General features: G+C 48.6%; 1 protein-coding gene across 2 annotated transcripts in view; it reads right to left on the bottom strand.

Annotated features, from left to right (window-relative positions):
- The window catches only part of LOC106590970 (phosphatidylserine synthase 1), a 30,224-nt gene that overhangs the window by 3,506 nt on the left and 4,762 nt on the right, over window positions 1-21,956 (bottom strand). Inside the window, exons 7-12 of one of the 2 annotated variants that reach the window (XM_045697049.1) lie at window positions 20,606-20,747; window positions 9,862-9,974; window positions 9,239-9,304; window positions 6,825-6,924; window positions 3,762-3,830; window positions 512-572 (exon numbers count right to left, since the gene is read on the bottom strand). In XM_045697049.1, coding sequence (XP_045553005.1) covers window positions 512-572; window positions 3,762-3,830; window positions 6,825-6,924; window positions 9,239-9,304; window positions 9,862-9,974; window positions 20,606-20,747 — 551 coding nt within the window. The remainder of the gene's footprint in view (window positions 1-511; window positions 573-3,761; window positions 3,831-6,824; window positions 6,925-9,238; window positions 9,305-9,861; window positions 9,975-20,605; window positions 20,748-21,956) is intronic. The other variant, XM_045697054.1, reaches the window with a different exon arrangement.

Genomic DNA, 21,956 nt, shown 5'->3' with positions numbered 1-21,956 from the left:
GAACAATTCACAAAGACATCTCTAATGGATGATACATTTTGATGGTTGAACATAGTTGATAGTAGAGGTGTGTTTCCATTGGATAAGAGTTCCCCAATCAAACCACTAGAGGTCAGACTACTACCTAACTATATTTACACTCAACCACTAGAGGTCAGACTACTACCTAACTATATTTACACTCAACCACTAGAGGTCAGACTACTACCTAACTATATTTACACTCAACCACTAGAGGTCAGACTACTACCTAACTATATTTACACTCAACCACTAGAGGTCAGACTACTACCTAACTATATTTACACTCAACCCACCCAGTCAACCACTAGAGGTCAGACTACTACCTAACTATATTTACACTCAACCCTCCCAGTCTCAGATTGGATGAAACTCAAGTTACCCAACAATAGGAGGCATAAATAACTAAAAAAGGCATATTACATATGAAAGCCATTAATAATCACCTGCATGTGTTTAACCCAAGAGGATGAAGAGACACCATAGTTACCTTTCCCTTGTTCTGACACAAAGTCCTCATTGTAGTTGCTGTCCTCACATTCAGAGTAGCTCTGTAAAACACAGGAGGGGTCAGAACAGACATGTCACTGACATATGGCTGAGGGAACGCTACACAGCCAACACATCCAGCCACAGGCAGGAGTCCCAAATGGCATCCTCCCCCCTATACTGCACTAGAGTCCTGGTGAAAAGTAGTGCACTAGGCTATATAGGGAGTAGGGTGCCATTTGGGACTATGCCAAAGTCATTGGAGTGAAAACAAGGCTAATGATCTACAGATGAAAAGCTGTGACATCCTGTCATATTCTCTACAGATGAAAAGCTGTGACATCCTGTCATATTCTCTACAGATGAAAAGCTGTGACATCCTGTCATATTCTCTACAGATGAAAAGCTGTGACATCCTGTCATATTCTCTACAGATGAAAAGCTGTGACATCCTGTCATATTCTCTACAGATGAAAAGCTGTGACATCCTGTCATATTCTCTACAGATGAAAAGCTGTGACATCCTGTCATATTCTCTACAGATGAAAAGCTGTGACATCCTGTCATATTCTCTACAGATGAACCACAAGTCATTTTCCCTGAAGACTAAACTACACAGTGAGTCAGCTAGTTTATGTTCTCTAAAAACACAGGTGTGGAAACTGCCATTCACAGCGCGGTAAAAATGAGGGTTAAACAACATTCTACACAAATCATGGTTTCTGTAGAAAAGCCTTCCAGTTGGCTATGAGTACTTCTCAGAGAACTCTCTCAAACCCTCTCTCTGGCCCTGGGACTTTAGGCGGCAGCAAACTTGGCTAGGCAAACTGAACGAGTGTGCTCGCATACTCCCTTAAAAAGACCTTCACTTGAAATACAGCAATACTACCGTTTGTCCATCTTGAGATGCCGTAGCCAGATGCCTGAAAATAGTCTGAATTGCTAACCTCCCCTGTTATTGCAATGGTGAGAGGTTAGCATGTCATGGGAGTATGATATAAAATGCTAACCTCCCCTGTTATTGTAATAGTGAGAGGTTAGCATGTCTTGGGGGTATGATATAAAAAGCCAACCTCCCCTGTTTTTGTAATGGTGAGAGGTTAGCATGTCTTGGGGGTATGATATAAAAATGCTAACCTCCCCTGTTATTGTAATGGTGAGAGGTTAGCATGTCTTGGGGGTATGATATAAAAATGCTAACCTCCCCTGTTATTGTAATGGTGAGAGGTTAGCATGTCTTGGGGGTATGATATAAAATGCTAACCTCCCCTGTTATTGTAATGGTGAGAGGTTAGCATGTCTTGGGGGTATGATATAAAATGCTAACCTCCCCTGGTATTGTAATGGTGAGAGGTTAGCATGTCTTGGGGGTATGATATAAAATGCTAACCTCCCCTGGTATTTTGATGGTGAGAGGTAAGCATGTCTTGGGGGTATGATATAAAATGCTAACCTCCCCTGTTATTGTAATGGTGAGAGGTTAGCATGTCTTGGGGGTATGATATAAAATGCTAACCTCCCCTGTTATTGTAATGGTGAGAGGTTAGCATGTCTTGGGGGTATGATATAAAATGCTAACCTCCCCTGTTATTGTAATGGTGAGAGGTTAGCATGTCTTGGGGGTATGATATAAAATGCTAACCTCCCCTGTTATTGTAATGGTGAGAGGTTAGCATGTCTTGGGGGTATGATATAAAATGCTAACCTCCCCTGTTATTGTAATGGTGAGAGGTTAGCATGTCTTGGGGGTATGATATAAAATGCTAACCTCCCCTGTTATTGTAATGGTGAGAGGTTAGCATGTCTTGGGGGTATGATATAAAATGCTAACCTCCCCTGTTATTGTAATGGTGAGAGGTTAGCATGTCTTGGGGGTATGATATAAAATGCTAACCTCCCCTGTTATTGTAATGGTGAGAGGTTAGCATGTCTTGGGGGTATGATATAAAATGCTAACCTCCCCTGTTATTGTAATGGTGAGAGGTTAGCATGTCTTGGGGGTATGATATAAAATGCTAACCTCCCCTGTTATTGTAATGGTGAGAGGTTAGCATGTCTTGGGGGTATGATATAAAATGCTAACCTCCCCTGTTATTGTAATGGTGAGAGGTTAGCATGTCTTGGGGGTATGATATAAAATGCTAACCTCCCCTGTTATTGTAATGGTGAGAGGTTAGCATGTCTTGGGGGTATGATATAAAATGCTAACCTCCCCTGTTATTGTAATGGTGAGAGGTTAGCATGTGTTGGGGGTATGATATTTTAGCGTCTGACTTTCTCACTCATCATTATTTTCGATCTGTTCAAGATTATCCGTAATCATGGTAGCATCCAACCAAGTCACAAGCATGATGTGGTCATTGTGTGCTATGAATATGGGACCAAATGGTAAACTTTTGATTACTTTAATACACATAAGTGAATTTGTCCCAATACTTTTGTTCCCCTAAAATGGGGGGGGACTATGTACAAAAAGTGCTGTACCTTTTAAACGATTCACCCGATTCGGATGAAAATACCCTCAAATTAAAGCTGACAGTCTGACCTTCAACCTCAGTCATTGTATAATTTCATAATCCAAAGTTCTGGAGTACAGAACAAAAATGTGTCACTGTCCCAATACTTTTGGAACTCACCATTTCCTCTATTGCATTCCAGGAAACCAATACAACACTACCCCGTACACTACTAGTCTCCTCTTCCTGTTCGCCATGTGTGGTAATGTAACATGTCTGTCTGGTGTGTGGTAATAAAGTGTGGATTGTGTCCCTGTCTCCTGCTGCTCGTTCTACGACCTCCAACAAGGACACCAGGACAGTTACACCTACAGTCCATCTAAAGCGGCACCTCTATCAGAGTCCACCACCAGCTGGTGGCACTCTTTCAGTTTCTACAGAATAAAGAGCTGCTGAACAATGACAACAAGAACACACTACTAGTGCCTGTCATGGCCTGGGATAGTCACAGTTCCAGGGACATGTGTTCTAAATGGCCTGGGATAGTCACAGTTCCTGGGACATGTGTTCTAAATGGCCTGGGATAGTCACATTTCCAGGGACATGTGTTCTAAATGGCCTGGGATAGTCACAGTTCCAGGGACATGTGTTCTAAATGGCCTGGGATAGTCACAGTTCCAGGGACATGTGTTCTAAGCGATGAATAAAGGTGCATGTATATGGAGAATGGTTGCAGCAGGACCATCCTGTAGTCAACGAGGTGTAGTTCATATCTAGCCTGGTATGTCGGCATACCTTCTCTTTGGGGCCATAGATCTCTGCATACCACACCATCCCATACAGACACAGGAATGTGATTAAGGCCTGGGAGGAGAGGAGACAGAGTTAAGGCCACAGTCAGTTCAAGGTCAAGTTTCAGCTTTATTGTCCTAGAGGGAAATTGGTTGAAACAATAGTCAAAACATAAAATACAAAAACGTACATATAGATAGAGATAGATATATCTATGAATACATAGGGGGGGGGTACTGAATGCAATGGACTGAATACACCAACGTCAAGTAGTCCCTCATATAGCCAACATGTCAGCCACAAAATGTAAGGCCTTTTAGCTGAAAACACATTGACATGCCATAGATAAACTAGTAGCCGAAGACAAACACAGTTCTGAAGACTGTTATCCTGTCACCATCTAATACCAAATACTAGGACAACTACAGCCCTGGTATGTTATCCTGTCACCATCTAATACCAAATACTAGGACAACTACAGCCCTGGTATGTTATCCTGTCACCATCTAATACCAAATACTAGGACAACTACAGCCCTGGTATGTTATCCTGTCACCATCTAATACCAAATACTAGGACAACTACAGCCCTGGTATGTTATCCTGTCACCATCTAATACCAAATACTAGGACAACTACAGCCCTGGTATGTTATCCTGTCACCATCTAATACCAAATACTAGGACAACTACAGCCCTGGTATGTTATCCTGTCACCATCTAATACCAAATACTAGGACAACTACAGCCCTGGTATGTTATCCTGTCACCATCTAATACCAAATACCAGAACAACTACAGCCCTGGTATGTTATCCTGTCAATACCAAATACTAGGACAACTACAGCCCTGGTATGTTATCCTGTCACCATCTAATACCAAATACTAGGACAACTACAGCCCTGGTATGTTATCCTGTCACCATCTAATACCAAATACCAGAACAACTACAGCCCTGGTATGTTATCCTGTCACCATCTAATACCAAATACTAGGACAACTACAGCCCTGGTATGTTATCCTGTCACCATCTAATACCAAATACTAGGACAACTACAGCCCTGGTATGTTATCCTGTCAATACCAAATACTAGGACAACTACAGCCCTGGTATGTTATCCTGTCACCATCTAATACCAAATACTAGGACAACTACAGCCCTGGTATGTTATCCTGTCACCATCTAATACCAAATACCAGAACAACTACAGCCCTGGTATGTTATCCTGTCACCATCTAATACCAAATACTAGGACAACTACAGCCCTGGTATGTTATCCTGTCACCATCTAATACCAAATACTAGGACAACTACAGCCCTGGTATGTTATCCTGTCACCATCTAATACCAAATACTAGGACAACTACAGCCCTGGTATGTTATCCTGTCACCATCTAATACCAAATACCAGAACAACTACAGCCCTGGTATGTTATCCTGTCAATACCAAATACTAGGACAACTACAGCCCTGGTAGGTTGGTCCAACCTATGTACATAGTAAAAGGACTTGGACAGGACAGCTGTGTGGAGACTGGTTTGTTTATGTACATAGTAAAAGGACTTGGACAGGACAGCGGTGTGGAGACTGGTTTGTTTATGTACATAGTAAAAGGACTTGGACAGGACAGCGGTGTGGAGACTGGTTTGTTTATGTACATAGTAAAAGGACTTGGACAGGACAGCTGTGTGGAGACTGGTTTGTTTATGTACATAGTAAAAGGACTTGGACAGGACAGCTGTGTGGAGACTGGTTTGTTTATGTACATAGTAAAAGGACTTGGACAGGACAGCTGTGTGGAGACTGGTTTGTTTATGTACATAGTAAAAGGACTTGGACAGGACAGCTGTGTGGAGACTGGTTTGTTTATGTACATAGTAAAAGGACTTGGACAGGACAGCTGTGTGGAGACTGGTTTGTTTATGTACATAGTAAAAGGACTTGGACAGGACAGCTGTGTGGAGACTGGTTTGTTTATGTACATAGTAAAAGGACTTGGACAGGACAGCGGTGTGGAGACTGGTTTGTTTATGTACATAGTAAAAGGACTTGGACAGGACAGCGGTGTGGAGACTGGTTTGTTTATGTACATAGTAAAAGGACTTGGACAGGACAGCGGTGTGGAGACTGGTTTGTTTATGTACATAGTAAAAGGACTTGGACAGGACAGCGGTGTGGAGACTGGTTTGTTTATGTACATAGTAAAAGGACTTGGACAGGACAGCTGTGTGGAGACTGGTTTGTTTATGTACATAGTAAAAGGACTTGGACAGGACAGCTGTGTGGAGACTGGTTTGTTTATGTACATAGTAAAAGGACTTGGACAGGACAGCTGTGTGGAGACTGGTTTGTTTATGTACATAGTAAAAGGACTTGGACAGGACAGCTGTGTGGAGACTGGTTTGTTTATGTACATAGTAAAAGGACTTGGACAGGACAGCTGTGTGGAGACTGGTTTGTTTATGTACATAGTAAAAGGACTTGGACAGGACAGCGGTGTGGAGACTGGTTTGTTTATGTACATAGTAAAAGGACTTGGACAGGACAGCTGTGTGGAGACTGGTTTGTTTATGTACATAGTAAAAGGACTTGGACAGGACAGCTGTGTGGAGACTGGTTTGTTTATGTACATAGTAAAAGGACTTGGACAGGACAGCGGTGTGGAGACTGGTTTGTTTATGTACATAGTAAAAGGACTTGGACAGGACAGCTGTGTGGAGACTGGTTTGTTTATGTACATAGTAAAAGGACTTGGACAGGACAGCGGTGTGGAGACTGGTTTGTTTATGTACATAGTAAAAGGACTTGGACAGGACAGCTGTGTGGAGACTGGTTTGTTTATGTACATAGTAAAAGGACTTGGACAGGACAGCGGTGTGGAGACTGGTTTGTTTATGTACATAGTAAAAGGACTTGGACAGGACAGCGGTGTGGAGATACATAGTAAAAGGACTTGGACAGGACAGCGGTGTGGAGATACATAGTAAAAGGACTTGGACAGGACAGCGGTGTGGAGATACATAGTAAAAGGACTTGGACAGGACAGCGGTGTGGAGACCATTCTTACCACACACAGCAGCCACACCAGCACATAGAGGACCTGGGTCTTGGAGAACAGCTCCATTCCAAACTTTATACACGCCAAGGCTTCCAGGAACGCTATGGCCCTGTGATGTCAGAGACACACACACACACGTCACACACTACAGCTAAGGCTGCTGGGTAATCAGCCAGCTATAGCTGTGTCCCAAATGGCCCCCTATTCCCTCCATGGTGGATAACCTGGTCTAAAGTAGTGCACTATAAAGGGAATAGGGTACCTGTTGGGATGCACACTATGACACCTGTCACCCGGCTGGGTGGTGACATGACAGAGTGAGGGAGAGGAGGGTGAGGGGTGAGAGACGCAGAGAGAATGTGACAGAGAGAGAGGTAAGCTGAGGCCCATGGAAACATGAAACCAGCCCATCTACATGGTCAGATGTTAACATTGCCAACAGTCTTTACTGTAGTGGGAGCTGGAGGGAATAAGTACGATATTCAGATCCCTGCTAAGCGCTAACCAAAATAAACATACTGACAACAGTACACATGCCACACGCACAATGGAAACATGGATAGACAGCATTTTAATGGGATATAAATGGGGGGGAACAAATTATAAAATCACATTTCACAAATGTTTTGTCTACAAAAGTTTCTACGATCCCTTATTCCCCTAAACATGAGAAAACAGTAGAATATACACACCGAGGGTAGTGCCTATGACCCAGTACATCACTGGGGCCAAGCTTCCTGCCATCCAGGACCTATATACTAGGCGGTGTCAGAGGAAGGCCCAAAAAATGTACAAAGTCTCCAGTCACCCAAGTCATAGACTGTTCTCTCTGCTACCGCACGGCAAGCTGCAAGTCTAGGTCCAGAAGACTCCTTAACAGATTCTACCTCCAAATCATAAGACTGCTGAACAAGGAATCAAATGGATACCCGGACTATATACACTGACCCCCCCCCCTTTGTTTTTACACTGCTGCTACTTACTGTTTATTATCTATACATAGTCACTTTACCCCTACCTACATGTACAAATGACCTCCACTAACCTGTACCCCTTACTGTTTATTATCTATACATAGTCACTTTACCCCTACCTACATGTACAAATGACCTCCACTAACCTGTACCCCTTACTGTTTATTATCTATACATAGTCACTTTACCCCTACCTACATGTACAAATGACCTCCACTAACCTGTACCCCTTACTGTTTATTATCTATACATAGTCACTTTACCCCTACCTACATGTACAAATGACCTACACTAACCTGTACCCCCTTACTGTTTATTATCTATACATAGTCACTTTACCCCTACCTACATGTACAAATGACCTCCAAATAACCTGTACCCCTTACTGTTTATTATCTATACATAGTCACTTTACCCCTACCTACATGTACAGATGACCTCCACTAACCTGTACCCCTTACTGTTTATTATCTATACATAGTCACTTTACCCCTACCTACATGTACAAATGACCTCCACTAACCTGTACCCCTTACTGTTTATTATCTATACATAGTCACTTTACCCCTACCTACATGTACAAATGACCTCCACTAACCTGTACCCCTTACTGTTTATTATCTATACATAGTCACTTTACCCCTACCTACATGTACAAATGACCTCCACTAACCTGTACCCCCGCACACTGACTCGGTACCGGTACCCCCTGTATATAGCCTTGTTATTGTTATTTTATTGTGTTATTTAACTTTCTTTATTACTTTAGTTTATTTAGTAAATATTTTCTTAACCGGCATTGTTGGTTCAGGGCTTGTAAGTAAGCATTTCACAGTAAGGTCTACACCTGTTGTATTCGGCACATGTGACTAATAAAGTTTGATTTGATTTAGAGAAGTGTATGTATATGTAAACATAAATAACAGTCAGAATACACCATTCTACTGACTTAGTGATTCCAGTATTATAGAGTATTCTACCCTACACACTCCTACACCATGTGTCTAAGTAATGACTTTAATACAGCCAGTCTTTAATACTCAGGGTTTAGCTGGGGGATAATGGAGCCCATTGTTTTGTAGTGCTACACTGCCAGACTGTCTGTGTCTCTGTGTGTGTGTGTGTGTACAGCCCTAACCAGCTAGAGTTTCTCAGTCCTCCAGGCTGTTAAAGGTGTGTTAATATTAACATTAACCTAGCCTCCATCCCCATGTCTTCACCCTCACACTGCTACAGTTTACATACCAATACGCAGCCCAACGGTAGAAACCATACCGTCAAAGAGCTCTGTTCAGTTGTTGACTAAAGGTAAATCATGGACCTGACGGCTGGCTACTGCAGACGTAGATGTGTATTGTAGTTTAATGGTGTAGATGGCAGACAGCAGAGTAAACAGCTTTATCTCAGACATCTACTGTTGTCATGGTAGTAGCTAATGAAATAACTCACCCAAACACCCAGCACTGTGTCCCAACACGCTTACACTGTGTGTCTGTGAGGTAGGCATAGTACTGCCTGAAAAACACAGGGAGAAAACACCACAACAGGTCAGGACAAATACAGGACAGAAAGGCAGACATGTGAACCAGTTTACCACAGACAGAGAGCTGTCCTCTCATAGCCATTAACTCTAGACATGTTGAGATGGAAGAAGAACTGATGTTGGACAAACACTGACGGTATGACTGAGGAGTTTTCTAAAGACTGGTGCACAAGGGGTGCAAATTGGGAGAGAAGGGGGGGGCAGAGGAGAGAGGGGGGGGGGAACAGAGGAGAGGAGGACAGAGGAGAGGAGAACAGAGGAGAGGGGGGGAAACAGAGAAGAGAACAGAGGAGAAGAGAAGAGAACAGAGGAGAAGAGAAGAGAACAGAGGAGAAGAGAAGAGAACAGAGGAGAAGAGAAGAGAACAGAGGAGAAGAGAACAGAGGAGAAGAGAACAGAGGAGAAGAGAACAGAGGAGAAGAGAACAGAGGAGAAGAGAACAGAGGAGAGGAGAAGAGAACAGAGGAGAGGAGAAGAGAACAGAGGAGAGAGGGGGGGAGATCAGCCCAGGCGAGGGGTGAGGTCCTACCTCACGGTGGGAGCTGTGATGATGCCGATGAAGAGGATCCGACACCAGCTGAGGGCGTGGCACGCCGGGAACACAAATATGTGCTTCAGGAAGAATGTGTTCAACTCTGTCAGCTATGGAGAAACAGAGGGAGTTATCATAGACACCATCACATAGCCACCCCCCCCACAGGGCTCTACAGAGCTCCCCCCCCCCCACGGGGCTCTACAGAGCTCCCATCCCCCACCCCACAGGGTTCTACAGAGCTCCCCCCATCCCCCACCCCACAGGGCTCTACAGAGCTCCCCCCCATCCCCCACCCCACAGGGCTCTACAGAGCTCCCCCCCATCCCCCACCCCACAGGGCTCTACAGAGCTCCCCCCATCCCCCACCCCACAGGGCTCTACAGAGCTCCCCCCATCTCCCACCCCACAGGGCTCTACAGCCACCATTCTACTCACATATGCACTTAAAATATGTTACTGTGTGACCAGGAATATTAATTTAGAAGCACGTGAAGGATTGTAGCTTTATTAGGTCAAATCATTTTCATTGTGCTCCTACATTTCTTGGTGTGTGCCTACATTTTACAACCTAGGCACCCGTGCTACTTGTAAAAAAGGTCAGCGTCGAGCCCTGCCGCATTTCAATCACACTGAATACAGCCACAAATTATTTTTTATTTAACTAGGGAAGTCAGTTAAGAACAAATTCTTATTTACAATGACGGTCTAGGATCAGTGGGTTAACTGCCTTGTTCAGGGGCAGAACAACAGATTTTTACCTTGTCAGCTCAGGGATTCAATCTAGCAACCTGCTGGTTACTGGCCCAACACTCTAACCACTAGGCTACCTGCTGGTTACCGGCCCAACGCTCTACACCACTAGGCTACCTGCTGGTTACTGGCCCAACGCTCTAAACCACTAGGCTACCTGCTGGTTACCGGCCCAACGCTCTAAACCACTAGGCTACCTGCTGGTTACCGGCCCAACGCTCTAAACCACTAGGCTACCTAATGGTTACCGGCCCAACGCTCTAAACCACTAGGCTACCTGCTGGTTACTGGCCCAACGCTCTAAACCACTAGGCTACCTGCCGCCCCAACGCTCAAAACCACTAGGCTACCTGCTGGTTACCGGCCCAACGCTCTAAACCACTAGGCTACCTAATGGTTACCGGCCCAACGCTCTAAACCACTAGGCTACCTGCTGGTTACTGGCCCAACGCTCTAAACCACTAGGCTACCTGCTGGTTACCGGCCCAACGCTCTAAACCACTAGGCTACCTGCTGGTTACCGGCCCAACGCTCTAAACCACTAGGCTACCTGCTGGTTACCGGCCCAACGCTCTAAACCACTAGGCTACCTGCTGGTTACCGGCCCAACGCTCTAAACCACTAGGCTACCTGCTGGCTACCGGCCCAACGCTCTAAACCACTAGGCTACCTGCTGGCTACCGGCCCAACGCTCTAAACCACTAGGCTACCTGCTGGCTACCGGCCCAACGCTCTAAACCACTAGGCTACCTGCTGGTTACCGGCCCAACGCTCTAAACCACTAGGCTACCTGCTGGTTACCGCCCAACGCTCTAAACCACTAGGCTACCTGCTGGTTACCGCCCAACGCTCTAAACCACTAGGCTACCTGCTGGTTACCGGCCCAACGCTCTAAACCACTAGGCTACCTGCTGGTTACCGGCCCAACGCTCTAAACCACTAGGCTACCTGCTGGTTACCGCCCAACGCTCTAAACCACTAGGCTACCTGCTGGTTACCGCCCAACGCTCTAAACCACTAGGCTACCTGCTGGTTACCGGCCCAACGCTCTAAACCACTAGGCTACCTGCTGGTTACCGGCCCAACGCTCTAAACCACTAGGCTACCTGCTGGTTACCGGCCCAACGCTCTAAACCACTAGGCTACCTGCTGGTTACCGGCCCAACGCTCTAAACCAGACCTGCTGGTTACCGGCCCAACGCTCTAAACCACAGGTACCTGCTGGTTACCGCCCAACGCTCTAAACCACTAGGCTACCTGCTGGTTACCGCCCAACGCTCTAAACCACTAGGCTACCTGCTGGTTACCGGCCCAACGCTCTAAACCACTAGGACCTGCTGGTTACCGCCCAACGCTCTAAACCCTACTACCTGCTGGTTACCGCCCAACGCTCTAAACCACCTGCTGGTTACCGGCCCAACGCTCTAAACCACCTGCTGGTTACCGGCCCAACGCTCTAAACCACCTGCTGGTTACCGCCCAACGCTCTAAACCACCTGCTGGTTACCGGCCCAACGCTCTAAACCACCTGCTGGTTACCGGCCCAACGCTCTAAACCACCTGCTGGTTACCGCCCAACGCTCTAAACCACCTGCTGGTTACCGGCCCAACGCTCTAAACCACCTGCTGGTTACCGCCCAACGCTCTAAACCACCTGCTGGTTACCGGCCCAACGCTCTAAACCACCTGCTGGTTACCGGCCCAACGCTCTAAACCACCTGCTGGTTACCGGCCCAACGCTCTAGGCTACCTGCTGGTTACCGGCCCAACGCTCTAAACCACTAGGCTACCTGCTGGTTACCGGCCCAACGCTCTAGGCTACCTGCTGGTTACCGCCCAACGCTCTAAACCACTAGGCAACCTGCTGGTTACCGGCCCAACGCTCTAAACCACTAGGCTACCTGCTGGCTACTGGCCCAACGCTCTAAACCACTAGGCTACCTGCTGGTTACTGGCCCAACGCTCTAAACCACTAGGCTACCTGCTGGTTACTGGCCCAACGCTCTAGGCTACCTGCTGGTTACTGGCCCAACGCTCTAAACCACTAGGCTACCTGCTGGTTACTGGCCCAACGCTCTAAACCACTAGGCTACCTGCTGGTTACTGGCCCAACGCTCTAAACCACTAGGCTACCTGCTGGTTACTGGCCCAACGCTCTAAACCACTAGGCTACCTGCTGGTTACTGGCCCAACGCACTAACCACTAGGCTACCTGCTGGTTACTGGCCCAACGCTCTAACCCACTAGGCTACCTGCTGGTTACTGGCCCAACGCTCTAAACCACTAGGCTACCTGCTGGTTACCGGCCCAACGCACTAACCACTAGGCTACCTGCTGGTTACTGGCCCAACGCTCTAAACCACTAGGCTACCTGCTGGTTACCGGCCCAACGCTCTAAACCACTAGGCTACCTGCTGGCTACCGGCCCAACGCTCTAAACCACTAGGCTACCTGCTGGTTACCGCCCAACGCTCTAAACCACTAGGCTACCTGCTGGTTACCGCCCAACGCTCTAAACCACTAGGCTACCTGCTGGTTACCGGCCCAACGCTCTAAACCACTAGGCTACCTGCTGGTTACCGGCCCAACGCTCTAAACCACTAGGCTACCTGCTGGTTACCGGCCCAACGCTCTAACCCACTAGGCTACCTGCTGGTTACCGGCCCAACGCTCTAACCCACTAGGCTACCTGCTGGTTACTGGCCCAACGCTCTAAACCACTAGGCTACCTGCTGGTTACTGGCCCAACGCTCTAACCACTAGGCTACCTGCTGGTTACTGGCCCAACGCTCTAAACCACTAAACCACCTGCTGGTTACCGGCCCAACGCTCTAAACCACCTGCTGGTTACCGGCCCAACGCTCTAAACCACCTGCTGGTTACCGGCCCAACGCTCTAAACCACCTGCTGGTTACCGGCCCAACGCTCTAAACCACCTGCTGGTTACCGGCCCAACGCTCTAAACCACCTGCTGGTTACCGCCCAACGCTCTAAACCACCTGCTGGTTACCGGCCCAACGCTCTAAACCACCTGCTGGTTACCGGCCCAACGCTCTAAACCACCTGCTGGTTACCGGCCCAACGCTCTAGGCTACCTGCTGGTTACCGGCCCAACGCTCTAAACCACTAGGCTACCTGCTGGTTACCGGCCCAACGCTCTAGGCTACCTGCTGGTTACCGGCCCAACGCTCTAAACCACTAGGCAACCTGCTGGTTACCGGCCCAACGCTCTAAACCACTAGGCTACCTGCTGGCTACTGGCCCAACGCTCTAAACCACTAGGCTACCTGCTGGTTACTGGCCCAACGCTCTAAACCACTAGGCTACCTGCTGGTTACTGGCCCAACGCTCTAGGCTACCTGCTGGTTACTGGCCCAACGCTCTAAACCACTAGGCTACCTGCTGGTTACTGGCCCAACGCTCTAAACCACTAGGCTACCTGCTGGTTACCGGCCCAACGCTCTAAACCACTAGGCTACCTGCTGGTTACCGGCCCAACGCTCTAAACCACTAGGCTACCTGCTGGTTACCGGCCCAACGCTCTAAACCACTAGGCTACCTGCTGGTTACCGGCCCAACGCTCTAAACCACTAGGCTACCTGCTGGTTACCGGCCCAACGCTCTAAACCACTAGGCTACCTGCTGGTTACCGGCCCAACGCTCTAAACCACTAGGCTACCTGCTGGTTACTGGCCCAACGCTCTAAACCACTAGGCTACCTGCTGGTTACTGGCCCAACGCTCTAAACCACTAGGCTACCTGCTGGTTACTGGCCCAACGCTCTAAACCACTAGGCTACCTGCTGGTTACTGGCCCAACGCTCTAAACCACTAGGCTACCTGCTGGTTACTGGCCCAACGCTCTAAACCACTAGGCTACCTGCTGGTTACTGGCCCAACGCTCTAAACCACTAGGCTACCTGCTGGTTACTGGCCCAACGCTCTAAACCACTAGGCTACCTGCTGGTTACTGGCCCAACGCTCTAAACCACTAGGCTACCTGCTGGTTACTGGCCCAACGCTCTAAACCACTAGGCTACCTGCTGGTTACTGGCCCAACGCTCTAAACCAATAGGCTACGTGCTGGTTACTGGCCCAACGCTCTAAACCACTAGGCTACCTGCTGGTTACTGGCCCAACGCTCTAAACCACTAGGCTACCTGCTGGTTACTGGCCCAACGCTCTAAACCACTAGGCTACCTGCTGGTTACTGGCCCAACGCTCTAAACCACTAGGCTACCTGCTGGTTACTGGCCCAACGCTCTAAACCACTAGGCTACCTGCTGGTTACTGGCCCAACGCTCTAAACCACTAGGCTACCTGCTGGTTACTGGCCCAACGCTCTAAACCACTAGGCTACCTGCTGGTTACTGGCCCAACGCTCTAAACCACTAGGCTACCTGCTGGTTACTGGCCCAACGCTCTAAACCACTAGGCTACCTGCTGGTTACTGGCCCAACGCTCTAAACCACTAGGCTACCTGCTGGTTACTGGCCCAACGCTCTAAACCACTAGGCTACCTGCTGGTTACTGGCCCAACGCTGTAAACCACTAGGCTACCTGCTGGTTACTGGCCCAATGCTCTAACCACTAGGCTACCTGCTGGTTACTGGCCCAACGCTGTAAACCACTAGGCTACCTGCTGGTTACTGGCCCAATGCTGTAAACCACTAGGCTACCTGCTGGTTAATGGCCCAACGCTCTAAACCACTAGGCTACCTGCTGGTTACTGGCCCAACGCTCTAACCACTAGGCTACCTGCTGCCCCAACGCTCTAACCACTAGGCTACCTGCCGCCCCAACTAACTCCTCCCTCTCTCTACCTCCCAAATGAGGAAGTAGAATACATAGCCTAGCTATGGATTACAAACTATAACAGTGAACCTGAACCATGTCAACATTTGGACCCACCCACCCACAGTTTGACCCTGCGCTTCTCATCATCCACAGTACAGCATAATGAAGAGACTGGAACCAGACTGTCTCAACACGCTGTCATTTGGCCCTGAGCCTGTGTGTGTCTCTCTCTCTGTGTAGAGATAGTCTCATTTGGCCCTGAGCCTGGGTGTGTCTCTCTCTCAGTGTAGAGATAGTCTTATTTGGCCCTGAGCCTGTCTAGAGGCCCTCTGGAGAGAGAGCAGCTAAACTGTAGCTACTCCTGAGGACTCTCTCTCTCTACCTTTGCTCTCCCCTCCTCCCTAGTCACCCACCCCTCCACAATCTCCCCCCTCTCTCTCCCCGAACCCCTCGTCAAGCTACTCTCAAAGACTGGGTAATTACTATTTCAAGCCCCCAGAGTGTTGGGAACGGGAGACAGAGGGGGAGGGAGGGAGGGGAGAGAGACTAGTCCATTTCTCCACCACACAAAAAGCAGAGAAGCTGCTCAGCTTTTCATCACCATGGCAGCCAGTATTGAGGATAAAAGGGGGGGTGAAGGAGTATTGGCAGATATGGGGGGCTCTCTGGCTGGGACCTGGATTGTATTCATTAGGCAAGAAATAGAAGACAACGGACTAAAACAGGGAGGGACTACTAGAACTTTTCCAACAAGAAATGCTCGTTTTCATTTTCCATTGTAATAATGGTTTTGCTACAGTGTTCCCTAATGAATACCACCCTGGGTTGATGATGTAAAGCACTGGAACTTATTCAAGTTCACCATCTATCCATACATCTCACGGTGTGGTGGGGCTGTCCCCTGTCCAGAAACTGTCACGTCTTCCGGCTAGTTTTTCACTCTTTAAGTAATGAGTTTTCAATAAGAACATGCCAGGCAGAATCCCCATATACCATAGCAGTCAAAAGTTTGGACACACCTACTCATTCCAGGGTTTCTTTTTTATTTTTACTATTTTCTACATTGTAGAATAATAGTGAAGACATCAAAACTATGAAAAAACACATACAGAATCATGCAGTAAATATTTTATATTTGAGATTCTTCAAAGTAGCCACCATTTGCCTTGACAGCTTTGCATTCTACAATGTAGAAAATAGTTTTAAAAAAGAAACCCTGGAATGAGTAGGTGTGTCCAAACTTTTGACTGCTATGGTATATGGGGATTCTGCCTGGCATGTTCTTTTTGAAAACTCATTACTTAAAGCTAACCCCCGTCAGACCAGAACTCCCCATATACCTAGTGCTAACCGCTAACCCCTGTCAGACCAGAACTCCCCATATACCTAGTGCTAACCCCCGTCAGACCAGAACTCCCCATATACCTAGTACTAACCGCTAACCCCTGTCAGACCAGAACTCCCCATATACCTAGTGCTAACCGCTAACCCCCGTCAGACCAGAACGCCCCATATACCTAGTGCTAACCGCTAACCCCTGTCAGACCAGAACTCCCCATATACCTAGTGCTAACCGCTAACCCCCGTCAGACCAGAACTCCCCATATACCTAGTGCTAACCGCTAACCCCCGTCAGACCAGAACTCCCCATATACCTAGTGCTAACCCCCGTCAGACCAGAACTCCCCATATACCTAGTGCTAACCCCCGTCAGACCAGAACTCCCCATATACCTAGTGCTAACCCCCGTCAGACCAGAACTCCCCCATATACCTAGTGCTAACCCCCGTCAGACCAGAACTCCCCATATACCTAGTGCTAACCCCAATGTCAGACCAGAACTCCCCATATACCTAGTGCTAACCCCCGTCAGACCAGAACTCCCCATATACCTAGTGCTAACCGCTAACCCCTGTCAGACCAGAACTCCCCCATATACCTAGTGCTAACGCTAACCCCTGTCAGACCAGAACTCCCCATATACCTAGTACTAACCGCTAACCCCTGTCAGACCAGAACTCCCCCATATACCTAGTGCTAACCCCCGTCAGACCAGAACTCCCCATATACCTAGTGCTAACCGCTAACCCCTGTCAGACCAGAACTCCCCATATACCTAGTGCTAACCCCGTCAGACCAGAACTCCCCATATACCTAGTGCTAACCGCTAACCCCGTCAGACCAGAACTCCCCATATACCTAGTGCTAACCGCTAACCCCCGTCAGACCAGAACTCCCCATATACCTAGTGCTAACCGCTAACCCCCGTCAGACCAGAACTCCCCATATACCTAGTGCTAACCGCTAACCCCCGTCAGACCAGAACTCCCCATATACCTAGTGCTAACCCCCGTCAGACCAGAACTCCCCATATACCTAGTGCTAACCGCTAACCCCTGTCAGACCAGAACTCCCCATATACCTAGTGCTAACCGCTAACCCCCGTCAGACCAGAACTCCCCATATACCTAGTGCTAACCGCTAACCCCCGTCAGACCAGAACTCCCCATATACCTAGTGCTAACCGCTAACCCCTGTCAGACCAGAACTCCCCATATACCTAGTGCTAACCCCCGTCAGACCAGAACTCCCCATATACCTAGTGCTAACCGCTAACCCCTGTCAGACCAGAACTCCCCATATACCTAGTGCTAACCGCTAACCACCGTCAGACCAGAACTCCCCATATACCTAGTGCTAACCGCTAACCCCTGTCAGACCAGAACTCCCCATATACCTAGTGCTAACCGCTAACCCCTGTCAGACCAGAACTCCCCATAGATCTAGTGCTAACCCGTCAGACCAGAACTCCCCATATACCTAGTGCTAACCGCTAACCCCGGTCAGACCAGAACACCCCATATAACTAGTGCTAACCGCTAACCACCGTCAGACCAGAACTCCCCATATACCTAGTGCTAACCGCTAACCCCCGTCAGACCAGAACTCCCCATATACCTAGTGCTAACCCCCGTCAGACCAGAACTCCCCATATACCTAGTGCTAACCCCCGTCAGACCAGAACTCCCCATATACCTAGTGCTAACCACCGTCAGACCAGAACTCCCCATATACCTAGTGCTAACCGCTAACCACCGTCAGACCAGAACTCCCCATATACCTAGTGCTAACCGCTAACCCCTGTCAGACCAGAACTCCCCATATACCTAGTGCTAACCCCTGTCAGACCAGAACTCCCCATATACCTAGTGCTAACCCCTGTCAGACCAGAACTCCCCATATACCTAGTACTAACCGCTAACCCCTGTCAGACCAGAACTCCCCATATACCTAGTGCTAACCGCTAACCCCCGTCAGACCAGAACTCCCCATATACCTAGTGCTAACCCCTGTCAGACCAGAACTCCCCATATACCTAGTGCTAACCCCCGTCAGACCAGAACTCCCCATATACCTAGTGCTAACCCCTGTCAGACCAGAACTCCCCATATACCTAGTGCTAACCCCCGTCAGACCAGAACTCCCCATATACCTAGTGCTAACCCCTGTCAGACCAGAACTCCCCATATACCTAGTGCTAACCCCCGTCAGACCAGAACTCCCCATATACCTAGTACTAACCGCTAACCCCTGTCAGACCAGAACTCCCCATATACCTAGTACTAACCGCTAACCCCTGTCAGACCAGAACTCCCCATATACCTAGTGCTAACCCCCGTCAGACCAGAACTCCCCATATACCTAGTGCTAACCGCTAACCCCTGTCAGACCAGAACTCCCCATATACCTAGTGCTAACCGCTAACCCCCGTCAGACCAGAACTCCCCATATACCTAGTGCTAACCGCTAACCCCCGTCAGACCAGAACTCCCCATATACCTAGTGCTAACCGCTAACCCCCGTCAGACCAGAACTCCCCATATACCTAGTGCTAACCCCTGTCAGACCAGAACTCCCCATATACCTAGTGCTAACCCCTGTCAGACCAGAACTCCCCATATACCTAGTGCTAACCGCTAACCCCTGTCAGACCAGAACTCCCCATATACCTAGTGCTAACCCCTGTCAGACCAGAACTCCCCATATACCTAGTGCTAACCGCTAACCCCTGTCAGACCAGAACTCCCCATATACCTAGTGCTAACCCCTGTCAGACCAGAACTCCCCATATACCTAGTGCTAACCCCTGTCAGACCAGAACTCCCCATATACCTAGTACTAACCGCTAACCCCTGTCAGACCAGAACTCCCCATATACCTAGTGCTAACCGCTAACCCCCGTCAGACCAGAACTCCCCATATACCTAGTGCTAACCCCTGTCAGACCAGAACTCCCCATATACCTAGTGCTAACCCCCGTCAGACCAGAACTCCCCATATACCTAGTGCTAACCCCTGTCAGACCAGAACTCCCCATATACCTAGTGCTAACCCCCGTCAGACCAGAACTCCCCATATACCTAGTGCTAACCCCCGTCAGACCAGAACTCCCCATATACCTAGTGCTAACCCCCGTCAGACCAGAACTCCCCATATACCTAGTACTAACCGCTAACCCCTGTCAGACCAGAACTCCCCATATACCTAGTACTAACCGCTAACCCCTGTCAGACCAGAACTCCCCATATACCTAGTGCTAACCGCTAACCCCCGTCAGACCAGAACTCCCCATATACCTAGTGCTAACCGCTAACCCCTGTCAGACCAGAACTCCCCATATACCTAGTGCTAACCGCTAACCCCCGTCAGACCAGAACTCCCCATATACCTAGTGCTAACCGCTAACCCCCGTCAGACCAGAACTCCCCATATACCTAGTGCTAACCGCTAACCCCCGTCAGACCAGAACTCCCCATATACCTAGTGCTAACCCCTGTCAGACCAGAACTCCCCATATACCTAGTGCTAACCCCTGTCAGACCAGAACTCCCCATATACCTAGTGCTAACCGCTAACCCCTGTCAGACCAGAACTCCCCATATACCTAGTGCTAACCCCTGTCAGACCAGAACTCCCCATATACCTAGTGCTAACCGCTAACCCCTGTCAGACCAGAACTCCCCATACACCTGGTGCAGTCAGGCCAGATAGACTTTGACCAGGGCCCTAAAGTAGTGCACTATAGGGTGTTATTGGACATGGGTGCATTAGAAATAGAATGACAGTTGTACGTTTGAACCCAGAAACATACCTGCCAGATGACAGTTGTACGTTTGAACCCAGAAACATACCTGCCAGATGATCATGAAGAGGTAGACCCCGGTGACGCGCTGCAGGGAAGACTTGGGGTCAAACCAGCGGACGTAGGTCCAGCTAGCCGGGGTGAACTGGAGCGCAGCACGTTTGATCTTCCCTGTCGTGGTGTGGATGTCCCTGGACAGGTAGAGAGAGACACACACACATGGCAGAAGAGTTAACTTTTTGTATGTCTATTCACAAGCCTTGTTAATTAACACACAGCTAACTAGGGTGAAAACAATGCCATTACATAAATCATTCAAGTCCACCTCATTACCAGGCAACGGGCCTGATAATGCTAAACGAATGCTAAACTGTAAGTGGCTCTGGATCAGAGAGTCTCTGACAAATGACTAAAAGGTCAATGTAAAAATGTAGGAAGTCAATTTCCATACGGTTTTGTTTCTGAGACGTGAACAAATGTCACTCTATTCCCTAGATACAGTAAGTAGCCTTGTCTGAGCCAGAACGGCCCATAGGGCAGAAGCAGATCTCCTGTTTAGTTAGTGTGAGGCAGCTTGACGAACAAGTACACCCCCAGGACAGGACGCTATTGCAGAGCCCCATGGGCCCTGGTCAAAAGAACTGCTCTAATACAGGGAAAAGGGTGCCAATTGGGACACAGCCAGTAAAGTGAGGGAGGGAGGGGACCTACATGATGATGGAGGCCCAGTGGTAGGGCTCGGAGGATCTACATGATGATGGAGGCCCAGTGGTAGGGCTAGGAGGACCTACATGATGATGGAGGCCCAGTGGTAGGGCTAGGAGGACCTACATGATGATGGAGGCCCAGTGGTAGGGCTCGGAGGACCTACATGATGATGGAGGCCCAGTGGTAGGGCTCGGAGGACCTACATGATGATGGAGGCCCAGTGGTAGGGCTCGGAGGACCTACATGATGATGGAGGCCCAGTGGTAGGGCTCGGAGGACCTACATGATGATGGAGGCCCAGTGGTAGGGCTAGGAGGACCCACATGATGATGGAGGCCCAGTGGTAGGGCTAGGAGGACCTACACTAAATAGCCAAAAGTATGTGGACATCCCTTCAAATTAGTGGATTCGGCAATTTCAGCTACACCCGGTTGCTGACCTGTATATAAAAATCGAGCACACAGCCATGCAATCTCCATAGACAAACATTGGCAGTAGAATGGCACGTACTGAAGAGCTCAGTGACTATCAACGTGGCACCGTCATAGGATGCCACCTTTCCAACAAGTCAGTTCATCAAATGTCTGCCCTGTTAGAGCTGCTCCGGTCAACTGTAAGTGCTGTTATTGTGAAGTGGAAACGTCTAGGAGCAACAACATCTCAGCCGTGAAGTGGTAGGCCACACAAGCTCA

Source organism: Salmo salar, chromosome ssa02 (assembly GCF_905237065.1).
Source record: "Salmo salar chromosome ssa02, Ssal_v3.1, whole genome shotgun sequence".
NCBI classification, from domain to species: Eukaryota; Metazoa; Chordata; class Actinopteri; order Salmoniformes; family Salmonidae; genus Salmo; species Salmo salar.
The sequence above is the reverse complement of the archived record's forward strand: the minus strand, read 5'-3'. Positions and strand labels throughout refer to the sequence as shown.